This window comes from Battus philenor, unplaced genomic scaffold (assembly GCF_028537555.1).
Source record: "Battus philenor isolate CCGP_79_NKW_IND1 unplaced genomic scaffold, ilBatPhil1.0.hap1 SCAF_2, whole genome shotgun sequence".
Taxonomy (NCBI): Eukaryota; Metazoa; Arthropoda; class Insecta; order Lepidoptera; family Papilionidae; genus Battus; species Battus philenor.
The window spans coordinates 13,254,897-13,282,818 of NW_027181682.1; the positions used below are offsets into that span (position 1 = coordinate 13,254,897).

At 33.1% G+C, this 27,922-nt stretch overlaps 3 protein-coding genes across 3 annotated transcripts; 1 reads left to right on the forward strand and 2 right to left on the reverse strand.

Moving 5' to 3' along the window:
• Nucleotides 1-1,232: 1,232 nt before the first annotated feature.
• On the reverse strand, nucleotides 1,233-12,730 carry Su(H) (recombining binding protein suppressor of hairless). Its single transcript, XM_068765336.1, has 4 exons — nucleotides 10,827-12,730; nucleotides 10,466-10,710; nucleotides 4,286-4,511; nucleotides 1,233-3,445 (listed from the first exon to the last, which is right to left on the reverse strand). The coding sequence occupies exons 1-4, from the start codon at nucleotides 11,676-11,678 to the stop codon at nucleotides 3,260-3,262; spliced, it is 1,509 nt and encodes a 502-aa protein (XP_068621437.1). The 5' UTR covers nucleotides 11,679-12,730; the 3' UTR covers nucleotides 1,233-3,259.
• Nucleotides 12,268-19,914, forward strand: mus201 (rad2 superfamily protein mus201). Its single transcript, XM_068765334.1, has 7 exons — nucleotides 12,268-12,727; nucleotides 12,805-12,980; nucleotides 13,871-14,082; nucleotides 16,122-16,317; nucleotides 16,383-18,105; nucleotides 18,591-18,877; nucleotides 19,175-19,914. Exons 1-7 carry the CDS (start codon nucleotides 12,640-12,642, stop codon nucleotides 19,865-19,867), a joined length of 3,375 nt encoding a protein of 1,124 aa, XP_068621435.1. The 5' UTR covers nucleotides 12,268-12,639; the 3' UTR covers nucleotides 19,868-19,914.
• Nucleotides 19,903-27,815, reverse strand: TM9SF2 (transmembrane 9 superfamily protein member 2). Its single transcript, XM_068765335.1, has 9 exons — nucleotides 27,511-27,815; nucleotides 26,864-27,259; nucleotides 25,331-25,486; nucleotides 24,537-24,872; nucleotides 24,030-24,122; nucleotides 23,497-23,702; nucleotides 22,513-22,672; nucleotides 21,683-21,844; nucleotides 19,903-21,221 (listed from the first exon to the last, which is right to left on the reverse strand). The coding sequence occupies exons 1-9, from the start codon at nucleotides 27,652-27,654 to the stop codon at nucleotides 20,880-20,882; spliced, it is 1,995 nt and encodes a 664-aa protein (XP_068621436.1). The 5' UTR covers nucleotides 27,655-27,815; the 3' UTR covers nucleotides 19,903-20,879.
• Between the last annotated feature and the right edge of the window lie 107 nt (nucleotides 27,816-27,922).

Consider the following 27,922-nt stretch of genomic DNA (forward strand, 5'->3'; position numbering starts at 1 on the left):
ATAAAAATGGAATAAATAAAATTATAGAAGCTCAACATATACATTTCAATGATAGGACGTCCACCTCATAGATTTCAAATATATCTAAATATATATAGCTTTCCAATAAGCGGTCTTCACTTTAAAGCCCCAAAACGTCCATCTGTTCTGCGCGCAATGTAAGAGCTCATTGTAGTTTGTGTTACAGGCCACTTTTGGTCTTATTGGAAGTCTACGAGAGAGGCCTGTGTCAAGCTGGGTGGACGTCATACGGCTAAAATGATGATATTATTTTGGTTTAGACTTAAATTATTGCATTCTTACTATTAAGGAAAATATACGTTGTATATCAGTTTTGTGAATCGCGAAACAAAAACACGTAGGACAAAAATATTTGCACATATATACTATTTTTTACATAACAAGTCTGCTAACAGTCAGCTAAGCGGTATGTCAAAGCCCTATGCATTGCAGTGACCGTACACCTGCTGAAAAGCCTGCAGATTTTGACCTTTGAGTTTTTTGGTATATTACACCAGATCTGGATAACTCACGGCCTGCTTTTACGTCCCGTTATATATTCTACACAAAATCTATTTATTTCACCTGTAAAAACAATTATATGTAACTAGTTAGTTATCTGTGTACATAAAAAGTAACCGCAACTGTTAATTAAAGAGAAATAAGGCAAAAATTATTTTAGAAAAAAATGCTATTATTGCAACTCCTCTTGCGGGTGTAATTATATCAAATTGTAACGCCGATCTCTAATTGTCGAAATTAATACCATAATTCAACTCTCCGAGCCGAAGGTTCCAGAAACATCGTGAAATAGCAACGCTAAAGACTTAAGCTGATCTACAAGACACGTTAAAGATTAATACGATTAAAAATTCAATAAAAGAGAGATTCTTTATTCGTCCCGGATGTCATTATACAATTAAGGGTAATTTAAAATTAAAAAAAATAGTAATGAGTACAAGGCGTAGCAATTGTTCTCGTCGATTAAATTAAAATTACACTAAGAACCCAAAGGTTTATTGAGTTAACATACATCAAAGATTCAAAGAGTTAATTATGTCCCAAATTTTGAAAATTATTCAAACATCATTAAGTTCCATTGAATTATTACTTTACTTAGATGTCATAAAACAGTTTGTTTTATTGTAAGCGTGTGTGCACAGGCTGTTAAAACAGGAAATAATGTATAAATGGATGAAGAATTACAAGGATCGGAGAACAATAAAAACATATATGTTTAAATTCATTTTTATTAAAATATTCATGTTTTAGAACGACTGCATATAATCGAATTTGTAGTTTTCTAAAACATTCCCACAAACATTATTTTCATAGAGCAGTCGCCTCTTAAATATGACAATCTTCAGATATACGATTACCAAATGTAAAATGATAAAAATGCACGAGTAAACACTTCTATTTTTTTGTAAAAAAAAAATGAAAAAAATTGTTCACTCTCCATACAAAATTGACGATAACATTGTTGTCTCGCTTTTAATACTTATACATCGTAATACTGCAACTAGCAATACCAATTCAGTATAATTATCCCATAATTCAATGTTCTTATAGCAGATATAAAAATATTGTTAAAATTTTTTGTACTTATTATTTCACTTCCGTATGGAATGTTTGAAATCACACTTTATTATAAATACATACCAAATCGGTTCACCAAATTATAAAATATCTAATGTCGCATTAAATAAATAGATGTTTCAATCGAAAGTATTCTCTAAAATATAACAAATGTACTATGGGCTAAATCTAGCTACATCACTAGTTGTTCATTAAAATCTCGATAAATATACATACGTACAGTACGACAGTATTGCTTGCTCTATATTTAATTTTTTTTAAGCATATAAGTGGCCGAATGGTCAAAAAATCTTTGTCATTCGGCCACCAAAAAATATTCAGCAAGCGGTGACAATGTAACAAAACATATTTGGTTTTTGTCCTCTCTCTCAGACTCATATATCCTACACTCGGACTCCTTATATGTATACAAACTTATAAAAAAAACCTTCCAAATACTCGCTTAAGTAAATTCGAGATATCTATCTCCACAAACGGTCAACTATCTTACGTGACACTAAACGAAATCGCAGTACAAGCGACAACTTGTCATGGACATTACAGCTATTTGGCCCCGAAGAATCGAATCTTAGAGCAGAGAGATCTCGTTCTTGTGGATAAAATCTTAAAAATGGCTTCCACTAAACGCCACCCTAGGAACTGCTGCTCTATCAATACGTTTCGTTTCTGCGCAATAAACATTTAGAAAAGTATCAAAACAATATTGACACGAGTTTTAAAACTATCGTTCGATTTTTAAAAACAATAACTAACAATTCTATACATGCGTGAGCAAATTACACGTGAAATATAGTGTACGACTTGTAATAAAAGAAAACAATGTGAAAATTACAATAAGTAATCACCAAAGTCTAAAACATCATTCGTGACGTACAAATGACATTATTGCTTTTGTGTAAAGTTAATTATCTTAGTATAGCATTTTGGTGTCGTAATCTCGGAGAAAAAAAACTAAATTTAACATTAATTTTAGGCACAGACTGTCGTAGTTTCACGAGACCATTCGCTTTGCGAACATTCCAGGCTCCGATCGGCAAAGCTATTGACTCGCGCCGTGGCACTTTCTTACACATATATCACTATTCATCGATATATACTCCAGACGCTTGTAACCTTTTGTACATATGAAATACTCATGATTTCATTTAAGATGTTTCTTAATATAAACAGACCTTTTAATTGTTGTATCAATTGGTAAACAATAATTATTAAGAATCAGATCTTAACAAAGATATTGACACTATCATGGCGCAGTCTTGCGGTTCCGACATGGCTCTCGGTTAAGACAAGGTTTATTTAACATCGACTTAAGTTAGTGATGATGCAACTAGTGATTGGATTCCCAGATTATCGTTACTAGTAGCCAACTTAAATCAGCGTGGTTCGACTGACTTACCTCGAGACATTAGGATCCCATTGCCACAAATTGTATCAGAAGACGTGGGTTCGTCACACATTTAGAGAAAGTAAACACCTGGAGTATATGACGATAAATGCATTTTAGGCACTATAGAAACTAATCTACAAATGTCCTCTCACTCACCGATGTTCGCTTCAAACACTTGCTAGTTAACCAAATACTCAAACTCTTTGGATTGTCTGTTTGCGGTGTGCGGACACGGGATCACTGCAGACTGTCTTCTAGCCTGCAGTGGCTGGGCTATTGCAGACTGTTGTCGGGCAGGCGGTGAGCGATCGCATCGTGATGCCATGCGGGCGCCTGCTCGGGTCGCATCACGTCGTCTACGGGTGGGCACACGGGCCGTGGCCCAGGCTCGGGAGTGTACGTAAACGTTAGGCCTGTCGCGTATATTATACCATCGTTTCTCACCAACGACACAGGTACCTGAAACGAATGATATCCTTATTCATCTTTCCGCTATCTTCTAACTATTAGCCGGTAATAACACAATGTTTTCTTTTTATTTGTGGCAAATGCTTTAAATGTCACCCTGTAGATATTTAAAGTTCCACCGAATTTTTAATGGCATAGCGCTTAACCTGGAGGTCCTTTTTTATCGACAAATGCTGTTTGCGCACTGGCATTTATAACTTTACCAATATTTAGAGCACTTAACCAAGAAAGACTACTTTTAGGTGTGGAACTTAGTTGACTCATTTAAATAGTTACTATATCAAACATTGTTAAATTTTATTTAAAAGGAGCAACTGTTAAAAGGGTTTCCGATCAGCATTCTGAGCCGGTGGTAGCCTATTACTTGAATAATTAATATGGAAAAAAATATTTTGAATTATAATGCCGTAAGTCGTCAATGGTAACAGACATTGGTTGCTAGATATTATAACGGCACAATTTAAACAGGGACACTATAAAGCTTCCGCGGTATGACGATAGAGATGCCGCTGTATTTCCTATTAATATCTATCCAAGATCCTTCATAATCCGAACCATTATTAAACGCGTATTTAAAAGTTACGCAAAAAAGGGCATTAATTTATTTTTACAGAAATTATGTTTCTTAATTCAAATATCTTGATAATATTATATATATGACATTTTGAAACACATGCAAAAAGATATTTTTAAACCAAATAATAAATTAGAATTCTTTCAAATAGTCATTCAAGGAGCCACATGAGGCCCGCAAACCGCAAATTGGACTTCTTTGTACTATAGCGTATTAATTAGAACTTAAATGAAGATATTCTGAATTTGAATAATTACCTGCGTGGGCTGTCGCACCCATAGCCACTGGCCCCTGAACTGTGATATGTCAGGCACCACGCACAGCATCGACTCTGCACACCGGTACATGGTCTCCGCCTCCACGTCGCCGAACCACACCTGCAAGGAGGGCGTGAAGTTGTCGCCGGCCAGCTCTAACATCGCTACATCACCGCCCCCGTTTAAGTTCAGCGAGTGCACCAACGGCACTGGCGTCACCGGAGACCTGGTTAAAAACGAACAAAAATTATAATTTATTCGTCAAAAATTAAAAAGCAACATGTTAACTGTAACAAAACATGCTAACAAACAAACATGTTAACAAAAAAACATATACAGACATACAATTGGTAATGTGATGTAAAAGATTTAAATGGGTGAATTGTGGGCGAAGTGTATTTACTGTAAATTAATATATTAAGTAATAAAATCAATGCCTTTCAAAATTCAAGCTACTTATAAAAATTAATAACTGCTAAAATTAATTATTTGTATTGCTAGAAATTATTGGTCTGTCGGTTGGTGTTTGGTTCCAATGTAAAAAATAATATTCTGTAACATATTTCAAAACGATCACTTTATACAGGTGATAAGAAGTAGGTGTAAAAAGTGATGAAGCTTTTTGCTGACTAATGAACTATACATTTACCCCTGTAAAGCTTTTACATTTTCAACCAATCATTATTATATCGTTATCAAAAAAATTAATGCCTATATCTATTGATCACGCCATAACTTTGAACTTCTTCACCGACTTCATGTTTTTTATAATACTTGTAGGGCATTCTTGTAGAAAAAATTATAACTTTAAGTAATATAATGACTATTAAAAAAGCTTTGAATATTTGACAGTTCGCTATGAAATTCACGCATTTGATAGTTTGGTTTGAACTTCGCGCCTTTGATAATACGCATTGAATTCCGTGCGTTTGAAATTTCAAATGCTGTAAATTTATATTCGTTTAATAACTGCATCGGTAAGTATTTATAGACCACAAAACTAATTAATATGTTTTACATTTAATCAATAAATATGCTACACTAATATATCTTTCTAGTGGTAAACGCACTGTCTATCACTTGTTGGTAGTACATTGCCCCTCCGGATAGTTATTTATTTATATAAAATAGTATCATATATATCATAATAGTATCATAACAAAATCGAAATTCAAAATGTTCGCTAGTCATTAAAGAAAAGTGCTTTTTCCGCGAAATTACTCATACGGAAACTATGATAAACACGAGAACTAATAAAAAAATCGTTTTTTTTTCTCATTTCCACCAAGAAGGTATGTATACGCCATGTACAAAAAAATACAAAAAAGAATAATAGTAAAAACAAAACTTTTCTTTGTACGTGCAATTACATTGCGTGTAAACTAAGGTACCTATTACTAATTGACGTACATTTTACGCAGAACGACAACAAAAAAGGCCTAAGATAGTATCAATAAGCCATAAGCGATGCTGGAGTTTCTTTCATCGTCTCCCAGCGTTAACGCTTTCCGATGTGGCAGTAGTAATATTAGCAAGACAATAGCAACCGACCAAATCTAGATGCAGCCCTCTCTGGTGCTCTTGAATGGTAAGCGAATATTATCGACAAGTGAGTCCAAGCCGAGGTCCCCTAGTGGGGGCTATAATTAATGCACAAAGTGTGAATTTTAAGACTGTGTCCAGGGTAACAAACCCGCGACCTCCAATTGCCTTACCGATCGGCTACTACTGTTCAATTTCACATAAATTATTAATAATCACATTTTGAAAATCGAAACAATGTTCGCGCCGTTATGACACATATTTCTTAAAACTTTGGCAACCAGACAGAGCTTGACTATGACTTATTTATTCTCTGTTGAAGTTGTTGCTGTTAGCGCAGGCGCTTTTACAGCTTCATCAGAGCTGAGTTTACGGAGCGGAAGGGTCCGTGAACTTAAAAACAAAAAAAAACTGGTCGGGCGCGTACCAGTTCCATAAAGACGATCGCACATAGCAAAGCGCTTATTCTTGTAGAACTGTGTATTGGTGTTGGTGTTGTGTGTTGTGCGGCTTGGGACGGTAGCGTGGACCACAGGCGAGCCGAGGAGGGATCCGGATCCAACCACGGTACGCCCACGCCGTTCGCGGTTAGGAAGCGGGCGACCGCTTCCTAAAAACCCTTCCGGGTGTTGTGGTTTGGTGAATAGCGTTTGGTTCTGTTGCGTATAACTAGGTGACCTGTGCGAAGTGCCGCAGGTGCATTGAGTTTGGCTATCACTGGCCCAACTCGACACGTCAGATTATCTTAATAAAACTAAACTAAAACATGAATCTCTAAAATAAGAATTCTTTATTATCATCATCGTTATTTGTAATATTTTTTAACCGCGATATACAATTGTACTACCAACGATGGTTGCGGTTTTCATCAAAACTGCTACAAATGTTTATTATTATTTCACACCATACCCTTAAATAAGAATTATTTTTTTAGTATCTTCGTTCGATAATCTAGTTCTAGAATCTTCGAAATATCTCGTTCAAAACCAATGATGACTTACGGCACTGAAACGTGGTCTCTCACTCAAGGCTCCATTGGCAAGAGGAATTTCTCTACGAGATCGAATGAAGAATTGAATCAAATCCGTAGACCAACGAAGATAACTGTCATGACACAGACCACATAGGGTACTGAATAGATGGTTGCTGAGCCTTACGGTTCTTTAGTGGAAAGCATCGACCGGCAAGCGCAGCATACGCCCACGTGGTGGACAGACGAGTTTGTTGAAGTTGAATGGCGCTGGACTGGCCGCTTCCATCAGGTAAGATTTAAATTCTATGGGGGACACTAACGTCCAGCAGTGGACATTCTAAGACTGAAGTGAGGCCTTCTTGAAGATAGACTTTATTGTAAGGATGGCTTATAATGGAGAGCACTTTAGAATCATATTTTGGATCGCGAATGGCCCAGCGGAATGGGTGGAAAATGGAACGCCTTTGCGAGAAAATAATTCTTTCTGCTAATGTATCTATCAGTAACTAATTGAAGACTCCATATGTATGCATCAGAATATTCGATTTTTGCTTGTACAGCACAGAAGGCGCTTAACCTAAACAATATTTTAGATAGCGAGGCACGGAAGCTACCACGGTCGTCTCGAGTCGGACTGCTAAATATTATTTTAACAGTCAAATTTGGAGGCCGCCGAGTCCACAGTTTGTTTCGGAGGAAGCACATCTTAAGTGTCCTGGCTCAAGAAGACCTAGACCTGAGGCTTTGTGTTGTTAGTATACCGACTCGAGAGTCTAAGAAGGAAAATGTGGAGACGAATTATCTAAAAAAATACAAAAGAAGTAGATTGTAGTCCTCTCTCTTTACAATATGTTATCATTATCGTTTCAGCCGTAACACATCCACAGTTGGACTTTAGCCTTTCCCAAAAACTATAGCACCAATTGATAAGTGAAAGACACACATATCTTAAAGAATCTGATGGATAAGGTTTGAAAGCAAAAACTTAAACGCTTTATTATTCGCATCGTATTATTATAGTACGTTTTCGTATACAGATTATAAATACATTTTTAGCTTTTTGTTATTTCATTATAAATTTTATTAACGGAAATAAATCATTGTTGGCTTTCCAAAAAAAATATTGTTTATGAACAAAAGAAGTAAACTATTTCCGTAGAAGAATTACTTTTGAAAAACATTAAACATATATTGAATTATTAAAAATATAATAAAGTGTCAAATAAGCCTGTATTTTATGCTAACATCTGTGTGTGAATTGATCTGCTCTCTACGAGTCGTCATCTAAACAAATTGACCTATTTGGACGCGGGATAGAATTTCAGTTCCCCCTTGTTAGAACGTGTTGCGTGTTGCTTATCCCTCGAATATTGTTTGATAATTTATTTCGGTGAAAACAATGGAATAGATACACGGTCAAGTTTGTGCTTTTTATTTTGTTGTTTTTCCTTTGACATATATTCTAGCTTTTGTCTGCCTGTCTACTACGTCTATTTCATATATATCAAATAACAATGTAAAAGCGCCATTGAAAGTCTAGCAAACTACAACATCGAATCTAACTTTTGCTTGACATTCAAACTAATACGCAAAATCCATAATTGAATGTTGTCACATACCGATTCATCATCATTTCAAAAGGCGCTAATAACCGGAATAAATTAATGGGATTATAAATGGGATCCTGTGGTGTTTTATTTCAACGTACACATTAAAATGAAATAAAGTTTTAGGTTATTTTTCTGAAGCAATTTAAACTTGTTAGGAACAGTTCAGTTTTAATTTAAATAACAATTGTTATCATTGGGATACCTAAAAATATAAATTTTGAAGTTAATTTAGTTATGTTATAAGAACATTTATTTATTAATGTAACATTTTATTAATACAAAAATGATTAATCAGAAAAATTCTAAATTGGTTAAGTTAATTTTTTATGTTATAATATTATGTGTCTATAGTAATTGTATTTTAGTTTATATGAAGATTTTTTTAGATTAGTGTAATTTATGTAGCAACTTTTAATTGAAGTAAATTTAATATTTTTATGGTGACTAATGTTATCTAATGTATTTATTAATTAATAAACTAATGTATTTATTAATTAAGAACATTAAAACCGTTTTAAAATAAAAATGTTTTCAGACTCAGAAACAAACCAATCTTTAATTACTACTTTACCTTCATTTAATCATAAATTTTCTTGGAATTTAGTTTTCAGTTGTAATAATTCGAAACTTTATTGCAATTAAAAGTATTAAAAAATATAATGTAACGGTCCATGCCTAGACTCTTTAAAAAGACCTGTCGTACTTAGGTTTTGTATAAATCTAGACAGCTAAAGATGCATTTAGCTGTCACTATCGAAGCTCTGACTGCCAACAGGTGTAGGTGTATAGCATACAGGGTTGTTAAGGTTTAGAGTGTTATATGAAATGAGCTTATTTGCTGTGAATAAATGTAAGTAAACCTTATCCAAAAATTTATAGTTTCAGAAACAAGCAACATATAGATCATCTAGTAAGCAAAAGCGTTCACAAACATTTGGACTACTACATATTAACATAAATCATTGTTTATATTTTTATATCCTGTAGAATTTGTAATATCCAAAGTTGTTGACTTATCATATTATAATAGAACAATAAATTAAGAGTGAGATTGAAAATAGGTGTAAAGGGTTTAAAGCTGATGAATGATCTATCACCCAAAGCTTTTACACCTGTAACCAATCTCACCTGTTTATCAATGACAAAATAATTGCTGTCATCATGGTGGTAAGTATAAGTTTAGTAGTTTCAGTAACAACACCCAGACTTCATTTTGGAAAACGGTAATATTGTTAAATAATGAAAAAAAATTGACTGTGGTTATTGCCACATTTATATTCTGCTTTATGCTATTTTAGAGTGTTGGTTATTTTGACTGTTTGTGAGTTTATTATTTATAACAAAATTTTCACACAAAAAAAAGCTGTGTGACTGTAACTGTGTTGTGTACATTGAAACTGTGATCACTAAAAAATATGCTTTGTGCATTGCAAATACTTTTTATTTTTACTGATAAATTTGTTCCAAATCTCAAAGTTAGACTTTACACAAAATAGATACTAGATTGACAACGTCAATATGTTGTCAGTTCTATAATGTACATATGTAGCATTTAAAGAAAATTATTTTGAATTGTATCACCTTAGTTAGCTGCATACTTTATTGCGGCAGTTATTTCAAAAATGTTGCCAATATTAATGAACACATTAAAATTAATATAAATTGTAAATGTATGTTTTTTAAAAATATTGGTGATTTATTTATTATTAAACTAATTATTTTACCTCACATATTTTAAATTGCGAAAATTCTAATCTGTGTTCCTATATTACATATTTTTAACATGTAAAAAAAATATTCTGGGTAAGTTTTAAATCTGTAAGAGCTAGTTTTAAATACATACAAATTTTATAATAATTGCAATCACTAGAGAGTGAAATTTCGAATTTTATAAAATTGCACCCACAAGGGGAGTTGAGCTAGTTGACAAACTTAGTTCATGAACTTTTATATCTGAAATAATACTTAACAGGTTATTTTATTATAAAATATTATATGATAAGATGGTCTTTTCATGAAAGCCATTTTGAAGCATGTATAAATTAATTTTCATACCTGACTGGACCCATTCCTTCATAGAATTGATATTCAGCCTTATCTGTTGATATTATTGTCCAACAAGCACCATCATTTATCATTTCTTTATTGGGCTCCTTAGGGCAGGGTGTAGCTTGGAACTGGATGATGCGCTCTTGTGACAGGCAGAGATACATGCGCTCTGTGTCCTTCATGTAGAATGCACATTTATGTAATTGAGAGACAGGATCATCGGCTTCTAATAATGCCATTTGCTTGTCCACCTTATAAAGAGGAAACAAGAAGAAATATTTACCATATTATATTTTATATATTTAATAATATACTTTTTTATTATAGTAAATTTTAATGTTTTTTTAATAATTGACTATATATTTACCTTTCTGATTATAAGTCGAGGCAATGCCATGCCAGTCACTGAACATACAAGCTTAACTGTAGATCCATAGTGAACATACCCATCCCTTACAGCAAACTCTTCAGATTCACTTTCATTATCATCAAGAAGGTGTATTGTAAAAGCACCCCACTGTGTAGATGAAGCATGAAAGTTACCATTTTCCACATGAAGGTACCTTGTTGACACTGTCTGGGATCTAAGTCTATTGAAGAGAGCCACTTTTGTTCCACTAGCTATACATAAATCGGCATTCTTCAAGGATTGTTTTTTCTTTGATGGCTTAGATATTACCTTTATTCTTTTACTATTAAAAATACCTATGTCATGCCCATTACCATAAAACATTTTGACGGAGAGCATGAAATGTTTTCTTTTGTCTGAGTCTGATATGTACAAGGTTTTAGCTGCGCAGTACTGCTTGCCATTGTTTAAATCTAGTTGTTGCATATCCTGATCCGAATTACCTATCCCAATAAAGGCGCATAATTGCGACGCCTGTTCAGTTTCGCCTTCGCGAAGCATGCGTTCACGTCGCAGCCGCCAACCATCACCGAATAGGTAAATACAAGGAGGAGGGCAAAAGAACCTTTTTTCATTGCCGTATGATTTCTGAGCGACTTTGGCATGCAATATAACGACGACCATATCTGAGCGATCGCGTAAATAACGTTCCATGGCTTCGCGCGTAAGGCGGCGTTCCTCCGGGCGATAGGCGCCGGCGCCAGGGCCCGCAGCACTGGCATATCGAGGATACAGCGCGCCGTGCTGCGGCGGCGGCGATGGCGGGCCCTGTGCCATCCCACCAGCGCCCGCGCCGTACTGGTGCGGCATGTTTGCCACCTTTACTCTCACCTTTCTCCGCACTTCATCACTAATCGTTCCGAGAACGTACCGCACATGGCGCCCCTTTTGAACTCCTGCATAAAATCTATCACAGGAACATCACCGAAATATTATGTCCATTTTAACAGTGGAAATTGATATTTTTCGTCTAAAGTGGCGTCTCTTATCAAGCGTAAACACTTTATAAAGCGTTGTTGGCACCGATGATTCTTTTTCTTGACGACTGTTAACTTTTCGATCGATACACTTTTGTGTTATTCACGACACCATAAATAAATAATTACGATGGGAACTCTAACACACACTTCATTCAAAAACACCTGTTCGATGGCAGATATTTCGGACAGTCTAGCCAACATTGCACAGTTTACTGTTTATAATTTACTGGTGTATAAACTAACTTGTAATTTGATAATGTTAAAAACGCTGGTTTACTGTACAAATTTTCGTATAAAACGTTGATAACTTGTGTTTGTTTCCATATAAATACGACAACGCTTTTAATGAGACCTGTCAAGAAAAACCATAGACACCGAGCGATATGCGAGGCAAGCGTGTTGTCGATTACACGCGCGCGAATATAATCGAGCGATGCGAGGTTGGCCCCGGCGCGACTGACAGCCCGGCAGACGGTCGGCCATAGGATGTGGGGTTACGCATGGGGCGTGAGAAAATAAAGTGTGGGAAAGAGTGGGCGTCGCGGCGCAGTGAAACATTTGATATTGTATGTAGTGAACGAAACACTTACGAGTGCGCCAGTAGCAGGCGGCATTTCGATTTGTTTTTGTGTGCGTCATAAATACGTCGAGTTCACAGAGCGAAAAGGTTGCGATGTGTGAGGAAGAGACCGACGATTGACCGGGGATCTCGTGGGAAACGACCTTTGTTATGTACACTGATATATACATTAGTTAAAACAAAAATCTGTTCTGGAATTTAATCACACGCGATGGGAGTCACTGGACTGTGGAGGCTGATTGAGCCCGCAGGGAAACCAGTGCCGGTTGAGAGTTTGGAAAACAAAGTGCTTGCAGTCGGTATGACAAAGATGACTGAAAAGATTATTGTTTATTTTCGATAGAATTGGTTATACAATATTTATTTGTTTCAACAGATATATCAATTTGGTTACATCAGATGGTAAAAGGGTACCAAGATGCAAAGGGAGCTCCAATGCCAAATGCGCATCTTATGGGATTATTTCAACGCCTCTGCAAACTTTTATATTTTAGAATTAAACCGGTGTTTGTCTTTGATGGTGGTTTCCCAGATTTAAAAAAAGAAACAATAGTGGGTATACTTGACATTGTTTGCATTTTGTATTGTAAACTGTAATATGTAATGAGTAATACATATAATACATTAAACATTAAACTTAGAATAAAAATATGTAGCCATGAGACAATTATTAAATCACAGAACATAAGATTAATTTTAGTGAATTGAGAGAAAATTTTGAATTGAAAAAAAAAATTAGCTAATCTTGAATTGACCTTGATCTTAAGTAAATTCCAATCAAGAAAACTTATACATGTTTAGTTCAAAAGCAATGTACCATTGAAGTAACATAGATTTCATTAATAATTTCAGTAACAATGATTTTGTTATACTTTTGCTTATTGTAACATAAATATTACTTAGATTTAGAAAATAAGTACCAATAATCAAACCTTATACCTAAATACGGGGATGCTAAGGATAAAATGACTATTTTGATAAAACATTCAATGAATGACTTTTCTTTTTCTGAATCCTATTAAAAAGGTTACATAGAGTATGGTTATAAGTATAAAAGCTTTAAAGGTTGAATGAAATTATATCTCACTTAGCTGACACTATTTAAAATTAAGAAGTTTCAGAAATAATGTAATAAAATGTTTCTAAAATTCGGATTACTACTTATTAAAATTATATATTATTCACTTTCTGACCATACTGTACTGCTAGAGGTTACGAACTAGTTGCATTCCCATAGAAAAATTAGATTATTGTAACATTTTTAGAATGATCACATTGTATAGTATAGTATACCTATCTAGATATATGCAATGTTTTTATATTGAAAGAATGTGGTTTTTGTGATATGATTGTCCTGTTAGCCCTTTTTTTTAAAAGTAATCTTATTTTATAGCAATTGTTATAAAAGAGTAAAAAATGCATTATTTTTTTTTACTTTCTAGGCTAAGAGGCAAGACAATAAATCCAAATACAATTCAGAATCAGAAAGATTAAAAAGGGAGATAGTAATGTTGCTAGGTAAAAAAACAGCAATTGGTAATATATTGGGAAAACAAATATCACCTAAGAAGGTTTCTGGTTTATCCGAAGAAGATAAAGATGACTTATTCAAATTACCAGCTTTGCCTAAAAGAGATGAGGAGACAGATTCTGAGTATGTATATTAAAAAAATGAAATACAATTTTACTTGTTTAACCCTTCCAGACCTGAATTATTTTTTTTTTATCCAATGAATCAAAAAAAAAAACTCTGTAGCTAAATTGGTGTAAAATGACTAAGGAAAATATTATGAAAAAAATCCTGTTTGTCAGGTTTTTCAGAAAAAATAGTTTTTCTTTTTGTGTACAAATGTGCACATCTGTCCTACCTAATGTTAAGACTAGTGTATAAAGGGTTTCATTGGAATTATGAAAAGTTTAATTTATAAATGTTTTTACTAGGAAATTAAATTATTTTTATAAAATTAACAAAACTAAGTACTAAAGTACAGTACTTATCATTTACAAAAAATAGATTTCTACTTTGGGATAGGTAAATAATTGGCACATAGGTAAATCAGTCATTCTCCCCATTCAAGATGCATTTTCCATAAGTGTATGTATGAAATGCTAAGAAACAGTTTTTATCTTTGGTATGGCAAAGATGAACTTTGCATTTTATACATTTAATCCTAGTTCTTTCCTTGCATCCCACCATTTTGCACCGTGTCCCAAGTCACTTATCATGTGCAGGGAAATGCCCAACACCGTCTCCTGCGACATCCGCTACAGGACGAACCTCTCCTGGTCTTCTTGGAATAATTTGCAGTATTGGGCTACTGCCACTAGGCCGTCCTCTTTTACCGATGATAACTTTATTCCTTAACACCAAACCTTCAGCCAGCTGACGACGAAAGTAAAGCAACGTAAGTTGTTTATTCTTTGGTATGATTAGCAACGCATTGTCAATTTGGTACTCTCGGTATGCCTACATTACAGCCAAATCAGAAGCATGAAATATCAAGCAAACAGTCCATTTTTTGATTTTATGAAGGTCCTGTATTAGCTCATGCCTTGATCTAATAGGTCAACTCCCACCATTGCATGATTGTATTTCCTGACCACTTCGGGGCTTTCAACTTCAATAAATTTCTTAACTTTCTTACACCACTTGTTGACTAAGTCTTTTTCACCAATACCAACAAAATTTGAAACAAAATGGGTAATCTTAGTACCCAGCCACTTGACTACAGTTACATCTTTACCATAACTACATACTTCCTGAGAAAATTCTCGAGGCTTTTTATTTATTTCTTTGTCGCTAAGTAGCGATGGATTGGCGAATCTATTGATGCGAGCTGTACATGCAGCCATTATGCCTTTTTGTTTCATAATTTGTAATAAATGATATGACGAAAAGTAGTTGACAGCTCGTGGCCCTTGCTTTCTCCAATTCTCTTTGTGAGATGAAAGACAATGACTGCACCGTATCCAATTTTTTTTGTCAAATTATTATCAAGTTCTGGACTAGAGCTTTGATAAAATAGAAAATCATAGCTTACCCATATTAACTACATAAAAATAAATTTTGAGCCCCCGTGGACAAGGTTTACCTTTTATGTACTGCTTGGCAATATGTTTCCCACTGAAAGTAATTATTTGTTCGTCAATGCAAAGTTCTTTTCCAAGCGATAATTCTAAACATCGATTCCTAACAGCATCAAAAATTAGTCGAACTTTGTAAAATGCCGTTGTGATTTACGCCTGACGTATACATTTGTGTACAAATATAAAAACTGTGATAATTGATCCAAAAATATAATAACAAACTCAAATTATGTATTACGTATGACCTTAAGAATATAACACATTATTTCATATTTTTTCAGTGCAGTGCAGTAAATTTAGCTATTTACTCCTTTTTAGAAATAAAATGGCGAGCTTATCTACACAGCTCTAACTTCGGTCAGCCACTGGTCGAAACATGTCGAAAAAATCACAAAGAATGCTAAGAGATCGCTTTAGTAGTTTCAATTTTTGTAGTTTATAATGTGGACATATGAACACAAGCGCACTCTATTTCACTTGTAGCGAAATAAATACCACAACATTTTTTGTATTTATGTGTACATTTTTGTACGCCAGGTCTGAAAGGGTTAAAAAACAAAATTAATTTCTTGAAATCTAATCAAATATTCCACCTATTTAATGCAGATCTGAAGATGAGCAGAGTTCAAGCACTTCTTCAATTGATTTACATACTGTTGATATAGAATCAGATAAATTTAAAAGCATGCCTGTAAAAGATAAGTATGATTTACTTGTTGAATTAAAAGAAACAAGAAAGATGAATTCATGGGGAAAACTTCATACACTACCAAAGAAAAGTGATAACTTCTCAGATTTTCAGGTAAGTAATATAGAATAAAAAATATTTAGGAGTACAAGAAAACCTGACAATTTTTTAAATTACAGATGCAAAGGTTACTAAAGCGAAGAAAAATACAAGAATGCCTAGAAGAAACAGAAAAAGAAATGGGTGATGGCACTATGTCTTTGAATGAACTTGAATCTTTATTAAATGAAGAAGGTATTGATACCAAGATTGAATCTTTACCATCACGTCGTATTGCTTCTAACAATACAACTAGATTCTTACTTATCAATAATGTGAAACAAGCCTTAATAGATGCTAAAAAAAATCAAGAGTTACTACTTAATAAAAGAGTTGAAGTAGAGGAAAAAGTAGATTCTGAACAAAATACTGGCGATACAAAACTAAATATGGATGATGAGGTTGATGATGATCTACAAAAAGCAATAAAAATGTCACTGGAATGTGTAGACGAGCCTAATACTAGCGTTGGTACCTCAAAAACTGATGAATCTTGGACTTCTTTTTTATCAGATTCAGATTATTCTAATTCTTGTTCAGACAATGATGATGGATATGAACAGCCAGACATGTCATCAGCTAAGGCTTACATTATGCAATATAGTGACTTTACATATAAAGCTATTGACAACATAGTTGCATCCAAAAAACATATCAACAAAAATAAAAATACTTTTAAAGCTAGTGACATAATTGAAGATCTTAAAAAAGAAAAATCAGTAATTATGGATAAAATGGATTTATCTTCAGATGAAAATGTAAAATTGTCTGACAAAGATGATCTTGAAACATCAAGTGGTTATGAAAATAAAATTAAAATAAGTGATACAACAATGCATACAGCAGAAGCATCGGTAATTTGCCTTGAAGACAAATCAAGTGATGCTATAGTACTTGATACAAGTACTGATGAAGACACAAAACGTTCAGAAATACTTAACAAACCCAGTGGAAGTATTGAAACAAAGGAGGATGAGGAATCCACAGATAGCGAGTTTGAAGAAGTACCAGAAACAGAAACCAAATTGAATAAATCTGTTGTTGAGTTAACCCTCAACATGGGAGAGGCTGTTGATGATGATATATTTGCCGATGTATTTGAAGATCAAAAACAAGATGATGTTTTGAGGAAACAAATGGAAGAAGACAATTCTGAATGTATAAATATTACAAACAACGCCATAGAAAAAAAACATTCTAATTTGGAAGACTCTTACAAAGAGGACACTATTATGAGTCCATCAGATTCAAACAAATCAGAAAGGGATATTAAAACTATGGACAAAACATCAAGTGATTACAAAAATGAATTGACATCAGTGCATTTCGAAGAAAATACTTCACCAGAGGTTATAAGCGATAATGTCCTCAAAAATAGTACAATAGAACCCAAAGAAACAAATGAATCCTTGAAAAACAATCCAATTGTTATTGAAAGCACTATGTCGTCTAAACCAGCATTAACTTCTGAAGAATTAAACACTATGATGACTGAAATGCAAAACAAAGAAGAAGATTTATTGCAAGAAAAAGGAAGATTAGATCGCATTGGGCGAAATATCACTGAGCAAATGACAAAAGAAGCTCAAGAGTTATTACAAATATTTGGTATTCCTTACATAGTTGCTCCAATGGAAGCAGAAGCACAGTGTGCATTTCTGGAAAGTGTAAAATTAACAGATGGAACAATAACAGATGATAGCGACATATGGCTATTTGGAGGCAGGACTGTGTACAAAAATTTTTTCAACCAGAAAAAGCATGTTATGCAATTTTTATCAGAGAGAATTGAAAAATCCTTCAGTAAGTATATAACTTCATACATATATATTTTTCAAGCTAGTCCATTTATTTATGATCAGTCCTATGTTCAACATTATAATCTCTATAATTACTAATTAGATGTGTGAATTTTTTATATTATAATAACATTTTTATCATAATCATTCCAGTGAAGAGACATCCACTGTTGGACATAAGTCTCCACCACAGATCTTTAAATGTCCGAGCAACCTGAATTCAGCGTCTTCAACAACCTTTTCAAAGTTTTATGCTGCGCTTGTCAGTTCATGGTGATAGCAGAACCTGAAGGCCCCTGCACCCATCTGTTCAGTTCGCAATATGGCTCGCCCTGCAACTTCATCAACTTGCCAATCCACTGGGTTATGCCAGTTACATTTATTTATCTATAGACCTTGTATGTATAGTATGTGTAATATCCTACATAACTGTACTAGCTTATAAATAATATATTTTATCATGTAACCCTTTTTTTCTTTTTTTAATAGATTTATCAAGGGAACAGTTAATATTATTAGCACTTTTAGTTGGAAGTGATTATACCACTGGAATATCAGGAGTCGGACCTGTAACCGCTTTGGAGATTTTAGCATCCTTTCCATTCAAAAAGAAACAATTGTTCAATGAAACCATAAAACAAGCAAAGTACTCACATATTGTAGCTGGATTACAAGAGTTTAAGCAGTGGGTACAGGCTGGGAAAAGGACAGATAATACAAGTTTAAAGAAAAAGTTAAAAAATGTTCAATTAACCGATGACTTTCCTAGTGTTAGGGTAAGTTTTTTAATTTTACCTAACAACAAAGAATTGTACAATATTATACAACTTCAACTCTCTTAAGACCAACTTTGCGTAAGTACCTCGTAATTCAAATCCAATAGTTTCAATTTTGTATTTATTGCTGACACTGAAATAAATCGTCACAAATTATACTTGTTAATTCAAAATATTTGTCGCTTTAATTAGGAACCTTCAAAAGGGAGTGATGATCACCATGTTTTAACTTTGCGAAGACAAAATTTTGAAGGAAATAACAATTGAACATTTTCTAAATAATGTGTAATGTTACAGGTAGTTCAAGCATATTTGGAGCCTTATGTTGAAAAAAGTGATGAAAAATTTACTTGGGGACACATAGATATAACAATATTAAGAGATTATGCTAAAACGAAATTTGGTTGGTCACAAAACAAACTAGACGAAATTATAAAACCTGTTTTGAGCAGATTAATTAACAGCAAGACACAAATGTCTATCCAGGATTATTTTAAGAAAAAGATCGAATTTCAGTCACTGGAGGATCAAATGAGTAAGCGCGTGAAAGCGGCTGTGCAGCGAATGGATCCGAACAAAGCTGCTGAAACGAATACAGTAGAGGAAAATCAACCGAAAACAAGAAAACGAAAGGCTATCAAAGGCAAAACAACTAACAAGGATCCAGAAAATCTTTCTTCAGAAATTTTATCTGAACCATCAACAAGTAAAAAGAAAAAAGATTTAGATAGCATTGGCCATATAACAAAAGTAGTTGATGCAAATGAATCTAGCAATAAAGCTTTCGATGTAATCATTCCAAAGACTGATAGATTCCAGGAATTAATACCCCAGAGAGAGAAAGACAAACAGAACATTTTACAAAATAAATTAAAAGCAATTGAAATCTTCAGAAAATCGAAAATTGATAAAAACGTAAAACGACCAAAAAGAAGGGTCAACAAGCCGAAAGAACACGCGGATCTTTCGGAAAGCAGTGATGAAAATTAAATGTTGTGATATATGTTTTTAATAAAATACAATTATAAAATAGTCAATTTATTGTTTACATTAATTTTTATCTAAGCAATTTTAAACATGTATAGCTAACACAGTATACATAAATCATTTACTTATGCACACAAATAGCAATCAAATAAAAATAACCACTAATTAGTGTTTACCTATAGATTAAAAACAATATATAAGACCCAGTTCAGTTGGCGCGCTCATTTTTACCAGGATAATACTGAGTCGCATAAATGTAAGTAATTGTACAAGTTTAAATGCATAAAATGAAGGCACTATCTGAACTGGAAGAGATATTTAGATGAAGTGCATAACAAGGTATTATGCCTGCTCCATTATATTTAACATGTTTATTATTGCATTGATATGATGAGTTATAAATCCGACATAATCATAGACATCGATGTTTTATATCTAATACCTGTTATCGTTCAATATATTTAAACAATAAGTACCGACTATACATGCTAAATTTCATTTCTCTTGTACATCAAAATTAATGACATTTCAATCTTTCTATTTACGTACAAAACTTAGTGTCGCCAAAGGTATGAAGTATGTCTATATCAGTAGATACAGCATCACAACATCTATAGGAGACTGAGCTAAATACTCGCAAATATATATACTAATAAATCGTTCGTAAATCTAAGGGCGATTTCCAATGTGGCCCACATCAATATTTTATATCCTGGTAAAATTACAAATCTTTAAGATATCTTCCAATAAAACCTATGTACAATGACTAAAAAATAAGCTAAAACAAAACAGTGACAAATAAATGAACACTTAAAGAGAAATCAAGTGATATTAATTTATCTATAACATAGATTTATACAATAAAGGACATTTGTGTGTAACATTCCCGCGTCACACTTCGACAGACGAAATTTCCAGGAACACAAAATATCAGTGAAACATTTCGTGTAATAACTTTGCTAAGTCACTTCATATTAACCTGACATACATTTACTTAGTCTAGAACCACAAACATCTAATCGACTTTAACAACACTGTATATCTTCCTGACAAACCAGAAGCAGGCCATGAAGCCAATAGTACCAGTAAGCAGGAAGAAGAGGAATACCATGATAATTGTGTAGCCAAAGTAGAGGAAAGTCGAGGCGGCGTCTTCAATATTGAGCTTCGTGACAAAGTAGTGGCAGCAGTAGATGAAGAGGTAGCCGGCGGTGGAGCCAGAGCTGAGGAAAGCACGCCACCACCAATGGTAATCCTCGGCGCACAGGTGGAAGTAGCACAGCAAGATCGTAGTCTCAGAGCACGTGATCACGAGGATCACGAACACGAGAAATAGGAAACCAAACATGTAGTACATCTGAAAGTCAACACAAAACAGTTAAATTTTTTCAACATTTATGAAAGTTGAATATGTTGTTTGTTAGCTTGTGTGGCCTCGGTTTGTGTAAGAAAAAATAGAGAACCACTTTTTAATTCATATTCAAACATTATAGTCTTACTTTACATCAACAAGAATATTATTTGTTTTATTTATTGCATGACAACAAAGTAAAATCAATGTCACCGTTGACATGAAAATCTGAGTAATTTTTATCAGTTCTACACTTAGTATTACAAAAATCAAAATATTTTATATTCGCAAATTCAGTAAATTCAAATCAATTTAAACAATAATTAACAATAGAATAATTGAAGATTAAGATTGGCCTTTTATAAATTAGACTGTGTGAACATGTATTAAAATTTATTTCACTGCATAATGTTGTTCGCTTATTATATCTTCATTGAACAAGGAAATCTTAATAGACAAACAATTACCTGACTAGACCATAGTGAGTTAAGGATGAAGAACAGTTGTATGAAGATGCAACCAAATGGCAGCACACCACCCATCACAATACCGGGTATCGGCTGGGTATATAAAGACTGCTCAGGTATCTGCCGAGGGATTTGATTTGTGCGCACCGGGTGGTCCAAGATCTGCAAAAGCCATAAAAATATATTATAGATTTTGTAACTAGGCTTTTCTTAAAACAATAGGCTTATAATTGGATTAATAAAACATTTTTACATTAAAAAAAATAATACACCTAACCACAAAGATAAAAGGATACCTTTTAAAATTATATTAAAAAACTGAAAAGCATGGTTTATGAAGATTTCAAAGAACCAACCATTACCTGATAAAAAAGTTTAATGCACAATCCAATTCTCCAGTAATATATGAGATTGTCTATATTTTAAGTAATGAGACTATATGTAAAGAATTAAAAATAGATGTTAAAGCTTTTTATTTATTAATGAGCTACACATTCTCCTCTATAAAGCTTTTAAACATCTACAAAAAATCATGCTGTGTACTTTTTTAGTACTAAATTTAATGACACTTGAATGAATGTTAGTGACACTTAGGGCCTAAATTGGTGGATAATAAACAAAGTGTAATATTCAACAATATAGTAATAAATTCTGTATATTTTTCTTGATAACTATAACATTTTTCAAAAATCGAACCAGTGAACTACAATCGTAAGTAGTACTTCTTAAACATTAGGCACAACTTTTGCACCAATAAAATTAATGTTATATAAAGTTTAAAAACTTATGAATTTTAATGAAATATCATTTAGCTATGAAATCATACTTACCCTCTTTCTAAATCCAAAGTAAGCACCGATAAATGTTAGTGGCACAGATACACCGAACCATAGAGCCAAGAGAGCCACTAATGTTGAGAAAGGCACCGCAGCTGATGAACCTTTGCCCCACAATACGAGATTCATTATGAAGAATAAAGAGAATACCACCCTGCAAAGATTACAGTTACATTAAAATATATGTAGAATTAAGTATCTAGAGTAGAGACAACATGGCTAGTGCAATAAATCATGTACATCAACAAGCTAGAGAGACAACCTTATAAAGGTTGCCAGAAAACGCTGAATTAGGCCAATTTCTACTAGTCCTATTGAAAATAAAAGAGTTAGGCCTATGTCCAGCACTGGACACGTAATGGCTAGTGATATTTATTGACAAAGAAATTGTAAAAAAGTTTTTAATGAGTTATATAAAAATTAACAATTTTATTCAAAAAAAAATTTTCAAAGCTCGTTACCAATAGAGACAAAGTTCTGAAACCTATTGTTATGACACTTACACTGAATGTTTTTAAAAAAAAACCGAGTGAGTTTTTAATTACTACAACATCTATATATCAGCTGTATATCCATTGTGCATCCAAATAAATAAAAGTGCTTTCTATAACAATCTAAAACACTTTCTATATAATCAATACCTTTTTTAATCACACTATTATCATATCATTTTTACACTCTTATGATAATTTATTTTATTGGTATAAAAGGCTATTTTATGACCTTTTAATCCTTTTTCTGTTAGATTATTATTTGTGAATGATTTGGTTAATATATACCACAAAAAATGTTTTAATAACACTCTTATTGGGATTACTTCAAACAAGATAGAAATCAAAATCGATAAACTTCGAAGTATTTTTATCAGTGATAAGATTAAAATTATCCACTACGCTAAAAATTAAAAATCGTAATTGTCAATGCTGTGACATGACATGTTAATAACTCCTTTAAAAACATTAAAAATCGCAATCTCACCCAGGACACACCATCGAAGTAAGCAAGATGTTGCTTTTCCATCGCCTGCCACCGAAACTCTTGTAAATCCTTGCGCTAACATAGCCTGCAGCAGCGCCAAGTAAAACCCAGGCGACCAGTGCGCACGTCATCAAAGCTCCACGGTTTGCGGGCGACAGGAATCCAAGGCAAGCAAATGCCAGCGTCACTAGTGTCATGCCAAATACCTAAAATAAGCGAACTTATTTAAAAAAATTAACCATTATTAATTTTCATTTCTTAAATTACAACCTTTTTTCCTTAAGTCTTATTGTCCTTGTTTTTTTGTTATGGTTATATTATTTGCTTCAATTAGTATAATCTCTGGTACTAAATTTAAGTAAAGATGTTGTTCAAATCTGTTATTAATGTGTTGTATTTCTTTATATTAACATTGTTGAAGTGGTTTATAAATAAAATAAAAAATACATTAAAAACTTTAGTTTTACACAGTCATTGCATTAAAATTTAAAGTTTATATAAATTATCTTAGAGTTTAAAGTAAAAGAAAATACCTGGGATCCAGATCCGAGGAAGACAGCAAGAAGCATGCCTCGGCGAGGAGGTCTAAACACATCCCCATGGACTAATTTCCAACCGAATTCCTCCTAGAAATGAAAAACTAATTTATTATATGTAGAAAAATGCCTTTATCTCAAGGTTTACAATGTTTTTTGATTACATATGCAAGAAAAAACATTCCAATGCATACCTTCACAAAATAGTCAAGTAAAACAATTTTATGACTGTCTAGCATTAACTATTAATAATTCACTCTGCCTTTCTAATCATAGATCACATATGGTTGATTTACTTATGCTTGCTTTACCTATAAGTGACATTAATATTTGAGATAACTAGATGTAGTATTCATTCTTAGAAATAGAGGTATTTGTAAATGTTTTTCATTTACCTCTTGACTAACAAATGCCTTAAGACAAGTCCCAGTCCCTCTAAGGGACAAGTACCACTAATAGAAAACCAAAAATTTGGTCAGTTTATATATTATTTAAATTATTTACCTGTGCATCTTCTCCACATTCCAATTGATTGTATCTCGCAATATCTTTATGAAGGGTTCTTAACAATATCATAGCCACCATTCCACTCAGAAACAGGACAATAACAAGCGAGTTAAGTATAGAAAACCATTGGATATTAGTCTGGGGCATTGATTCCAATATATAATCCCATCGAGATGACCATTTGATGGTGTTGTTTTTAATAAATTTGACACTGTAAGAGTATGTGATGCTGAATTTGTCATCTTTCAAAAGGGTGTTGGGTATTTCCAAAAGGTTACGGTTGTTGCAGTCCAAATGATCAGGGTTTGCATGGTTTATGCTTGCTGGTTTGACCTGTTAAAATTAAAAATAATCTTTAAAATTTATTATTTTAAATTAGTTGACATTATTATTAAAATCTTAAATAATAACAATAATATTAATAATTAACATTGTATATGTAAATACTTTGGGATAATACCTGGCAACCCTTTTGGAAAATCAAAATGGCAACCAATGATTAGGTGTTAAGGTTGTCATGAGGACTGCTAAGGCATAGGATAATGAGGTTTGATCTTGTAATAAGTGTAGTATAATTGTGCCACAATTATGTTGCATTATAAGAGTGACATATTAATGATAGTGCAAAATTGTGCCTCTGCTTGTCAAAAGGGATAGAATAACAAAAAGTAAATTTGTCCGAAGAGCCTGCACAAGTTAATAAATTGTTCAAGAAAATGTATTTTATTTTGGTTGTTTGTAATCCTGTGAAGGAGACTAACAATGAATTAGCAAAAAAAAGGAATCCTCACCTTTGCTGAAATGATACGTCCTTCATTATCACCAAATCCAACGCCCCATTCTTCTTCCTTGCCACTGTGATATGTTATTTCCAAATCCACATGATTGAAAAGATAATATGCGCCAACTTTATTTGGTATGTTGTTGACGATTGGTGTACATGTGTCCTGAATACAAATATGCATGATGATTAATTAATGGTGTAACATAAGGATCATTACATTCTAACGACTGTGTGTTATAATTAATGTGATGTCATGTTATGACATCTTCTTCAAATGTAAATAAATGTAATAATATAAAATAAATAGTAAATAAAAAATAAATAATGAATTTCTTTGTGTACACTTAAAATAATAATGTCTTTTCTCTATTTCATTGTCATGTATTCTCTATTGATTACAAAAATATAATCAATGTCATGGGAAGATGCAAGCAATGCAAGAACAGTCAAAGTGGCAATCTTCAGGGCTGACTTATGCCTTCCAGAGAGTTTCTATTAGCTGATACTATGACAATAACAGGAGTATTATTTTTATTACAAACAAACTGCTTTGACACACTGAAAATTTATTTTTTTACATTGCAAACCAATAGAATTGATAAATGAATAAAAAGTACTTAAGATCATTGAAAATTTTCATAGTAAAGCTTCATGGTATGCAATACCCTTTATTTATTTGCATTGTCCACCACTCTTTTTTTGTACAATTATGGTATTTTAATATACTCTGTGGAGTAAATAGGTGAAGAAAAGCTATTTAATATTTTTTTTTGAAAAAAAAAAAGGATAAAGAGTTTGGTAGAGGTTGCAAGCAGTGGTAGCTATCAGACCAGCGGTAGTGAACTGACTTGCAAATGTAGTTCACAGGTTCGAATCCTGAGATATGTATATATATAATTCATATATAGTGAATTAATTATATAGGATTGCCATGGCTCACCAACAAGTTTTCGGTACATGACCTGCATCCTCCACATATTATAATACCCCACTGCGATTGCCAACCTACCAGCCCAGTGTGATAATTACGATATATCACCCATAGATATCTTTGGGGAAGACCTATGCCTTGCAGTAGTTGTCTATAGGATGAAACAATGATTTTTGTAAAAGCAATACTTCACAATTCTTCAATTAATACTTCAATAGGAATCTTATAAAAAAATATCTTCCATGTTAACAAATATATGAACCAACAATTATCAATAGCAATTATCATTAAAATCTGAAATTTTTTCAGTCTTTACTTGTATGCACTTGCAAAAGTGTGTATAGTTTTCTGTGTTACATGCTCAATAATATGGTAATATTGTTAAAATAAGTTTTCTTTACTAGTTGATACATAATATTTAGGTAAATATGCATCTAAATAAATTAATCTAATCTAAATCTAGTCTAATTATGAAAGTGGGTACCACACTGAATACAGAAACAAATAATTTTGTTATATACTATCACCGTTATTGATACCTCTGCAATACCAGCTTTTACTCATTCCTGTTGATATCATTATGAAAACTAAAATAACTGAAAATCTTACCATATCACTTCGCACTTGACATCCCATCGGAAATCCTGTGCTACAATACACCTTTCCATCTTCATTAACCAAGTAACACCATGTGACTGGCATGTTATCCAAAATCCAGTGATGCTGATAATACAGAGCCATCCCCATTTTAAGCAAGTTCAACTTTTTAATAGAGTCAGGGTCAGTTCCTTTGTAAGATTTAGTGCACACAGCTTGGCAATCAACATTTTCAAGGAATTTAAGCCTGTAAGGACTTGGTCTTATCCTTTCCCCGAAGACAACTTGTCCAAGATTTTCAACCGGAGATTGTGTTTCATCAGACAAACAGAAATCAAAGTGATGATATTCGAAGGGTATAACAGATTCTTCTGTGTTAAGTCTATTGACAAACAGTGGAATTTCATTCTAAAAAAATAATAGGTAATGTTAAGCAATTGTTAAGTTTTTCACAATTTATAATTTTCACAACAGTTACAATTACAGTTTTATTTCGTGAAAACTAAAAGAGACTTTTATCAAATAATCTTATCAATAGTTACATGTATATGGTTAATTATAACAGTTACTATGTCAGTTTAACTTTATATAGGTAAATGGCTAGTACACATACATATATTACAATTAAAACCTAAGTAAGTACATCTATTTTTACTTACTTTGCAAGATTTTCCGTTGTCTTCGCCAGCTTTACAATAGTTTACGGGTGCTAAGCCGGGTAAATAAAATGCTCGAATAGATGTCAAAAACATTAATGCGCAAAGCACAGACGACGGTAAAGCCATGACGTTATTCTTGCACATTACTCGAAAACCACTAAGTCTCAACTATCATAAGACGTAGAAATAAAGAAACGAACTCCACATAATCATGAAGCACCACCGCACTTAAACTAAAAGAAAATTTGCTTGTCGTTAACAAATTTTCAGACCACCAATCCCGACAAAATCGCACTTGGATCGAAAACGTCACCAACAAAATGTAGATAATAAAATCTAAAACTATTTCTAAATGGCAACATATATTTTTTTGAAATGAAACAAAAAAGGATTTTATAAATTCAACTGTTTC

Excerpts from the sequence above, each read along its gene's own strand:
- TM9SF2 (XM_068765335.1), bottom strand. The coding sequence starts at position 27,654 with ATGTGCAAGAATAACGTCATGGCTTTACCGTCGTCTGTGCTTTGCGCA. Across the intron at positions 22,673-23,496 it reads ACTTCGATGGTGTGTCCTGG|GGTGGTATTCTCTTTATTCT; the intron begins GTGAGATTGCGA and ends TAATCTTTGCAG. Across the intron at positions 21,222-21,682 it reads ACTCACTATGGTCTAGTCAG|ATGTACTACATGTTTGGTTT; the intron begins GTAATTGTTTGT and ends GTTGACTTTCAG.
- mus201 (XM_068765334.1), top strand. The coding sequence starts at position 12,640 with ATGGGAGTCACTGGACTGTGGAGGCTGATTGAGCCCGCAGGGAAACCA. Across the intron at positions 14,083-16,121 it reads GATGAGGAGACAGATTCTGA|ATCTGAAGATGAGCAGAGTT; the intron begins GTATGTATATTA and ends TATTTAATGCAG. Across the intron at positions 18,878-19,174 it reads ATGACTTTCCTAGTGTTAGG|GTAGTTCAAGCATATTTGGA; the intron begins GTAAGTTTTTTA and ends GTAATGTTACAG.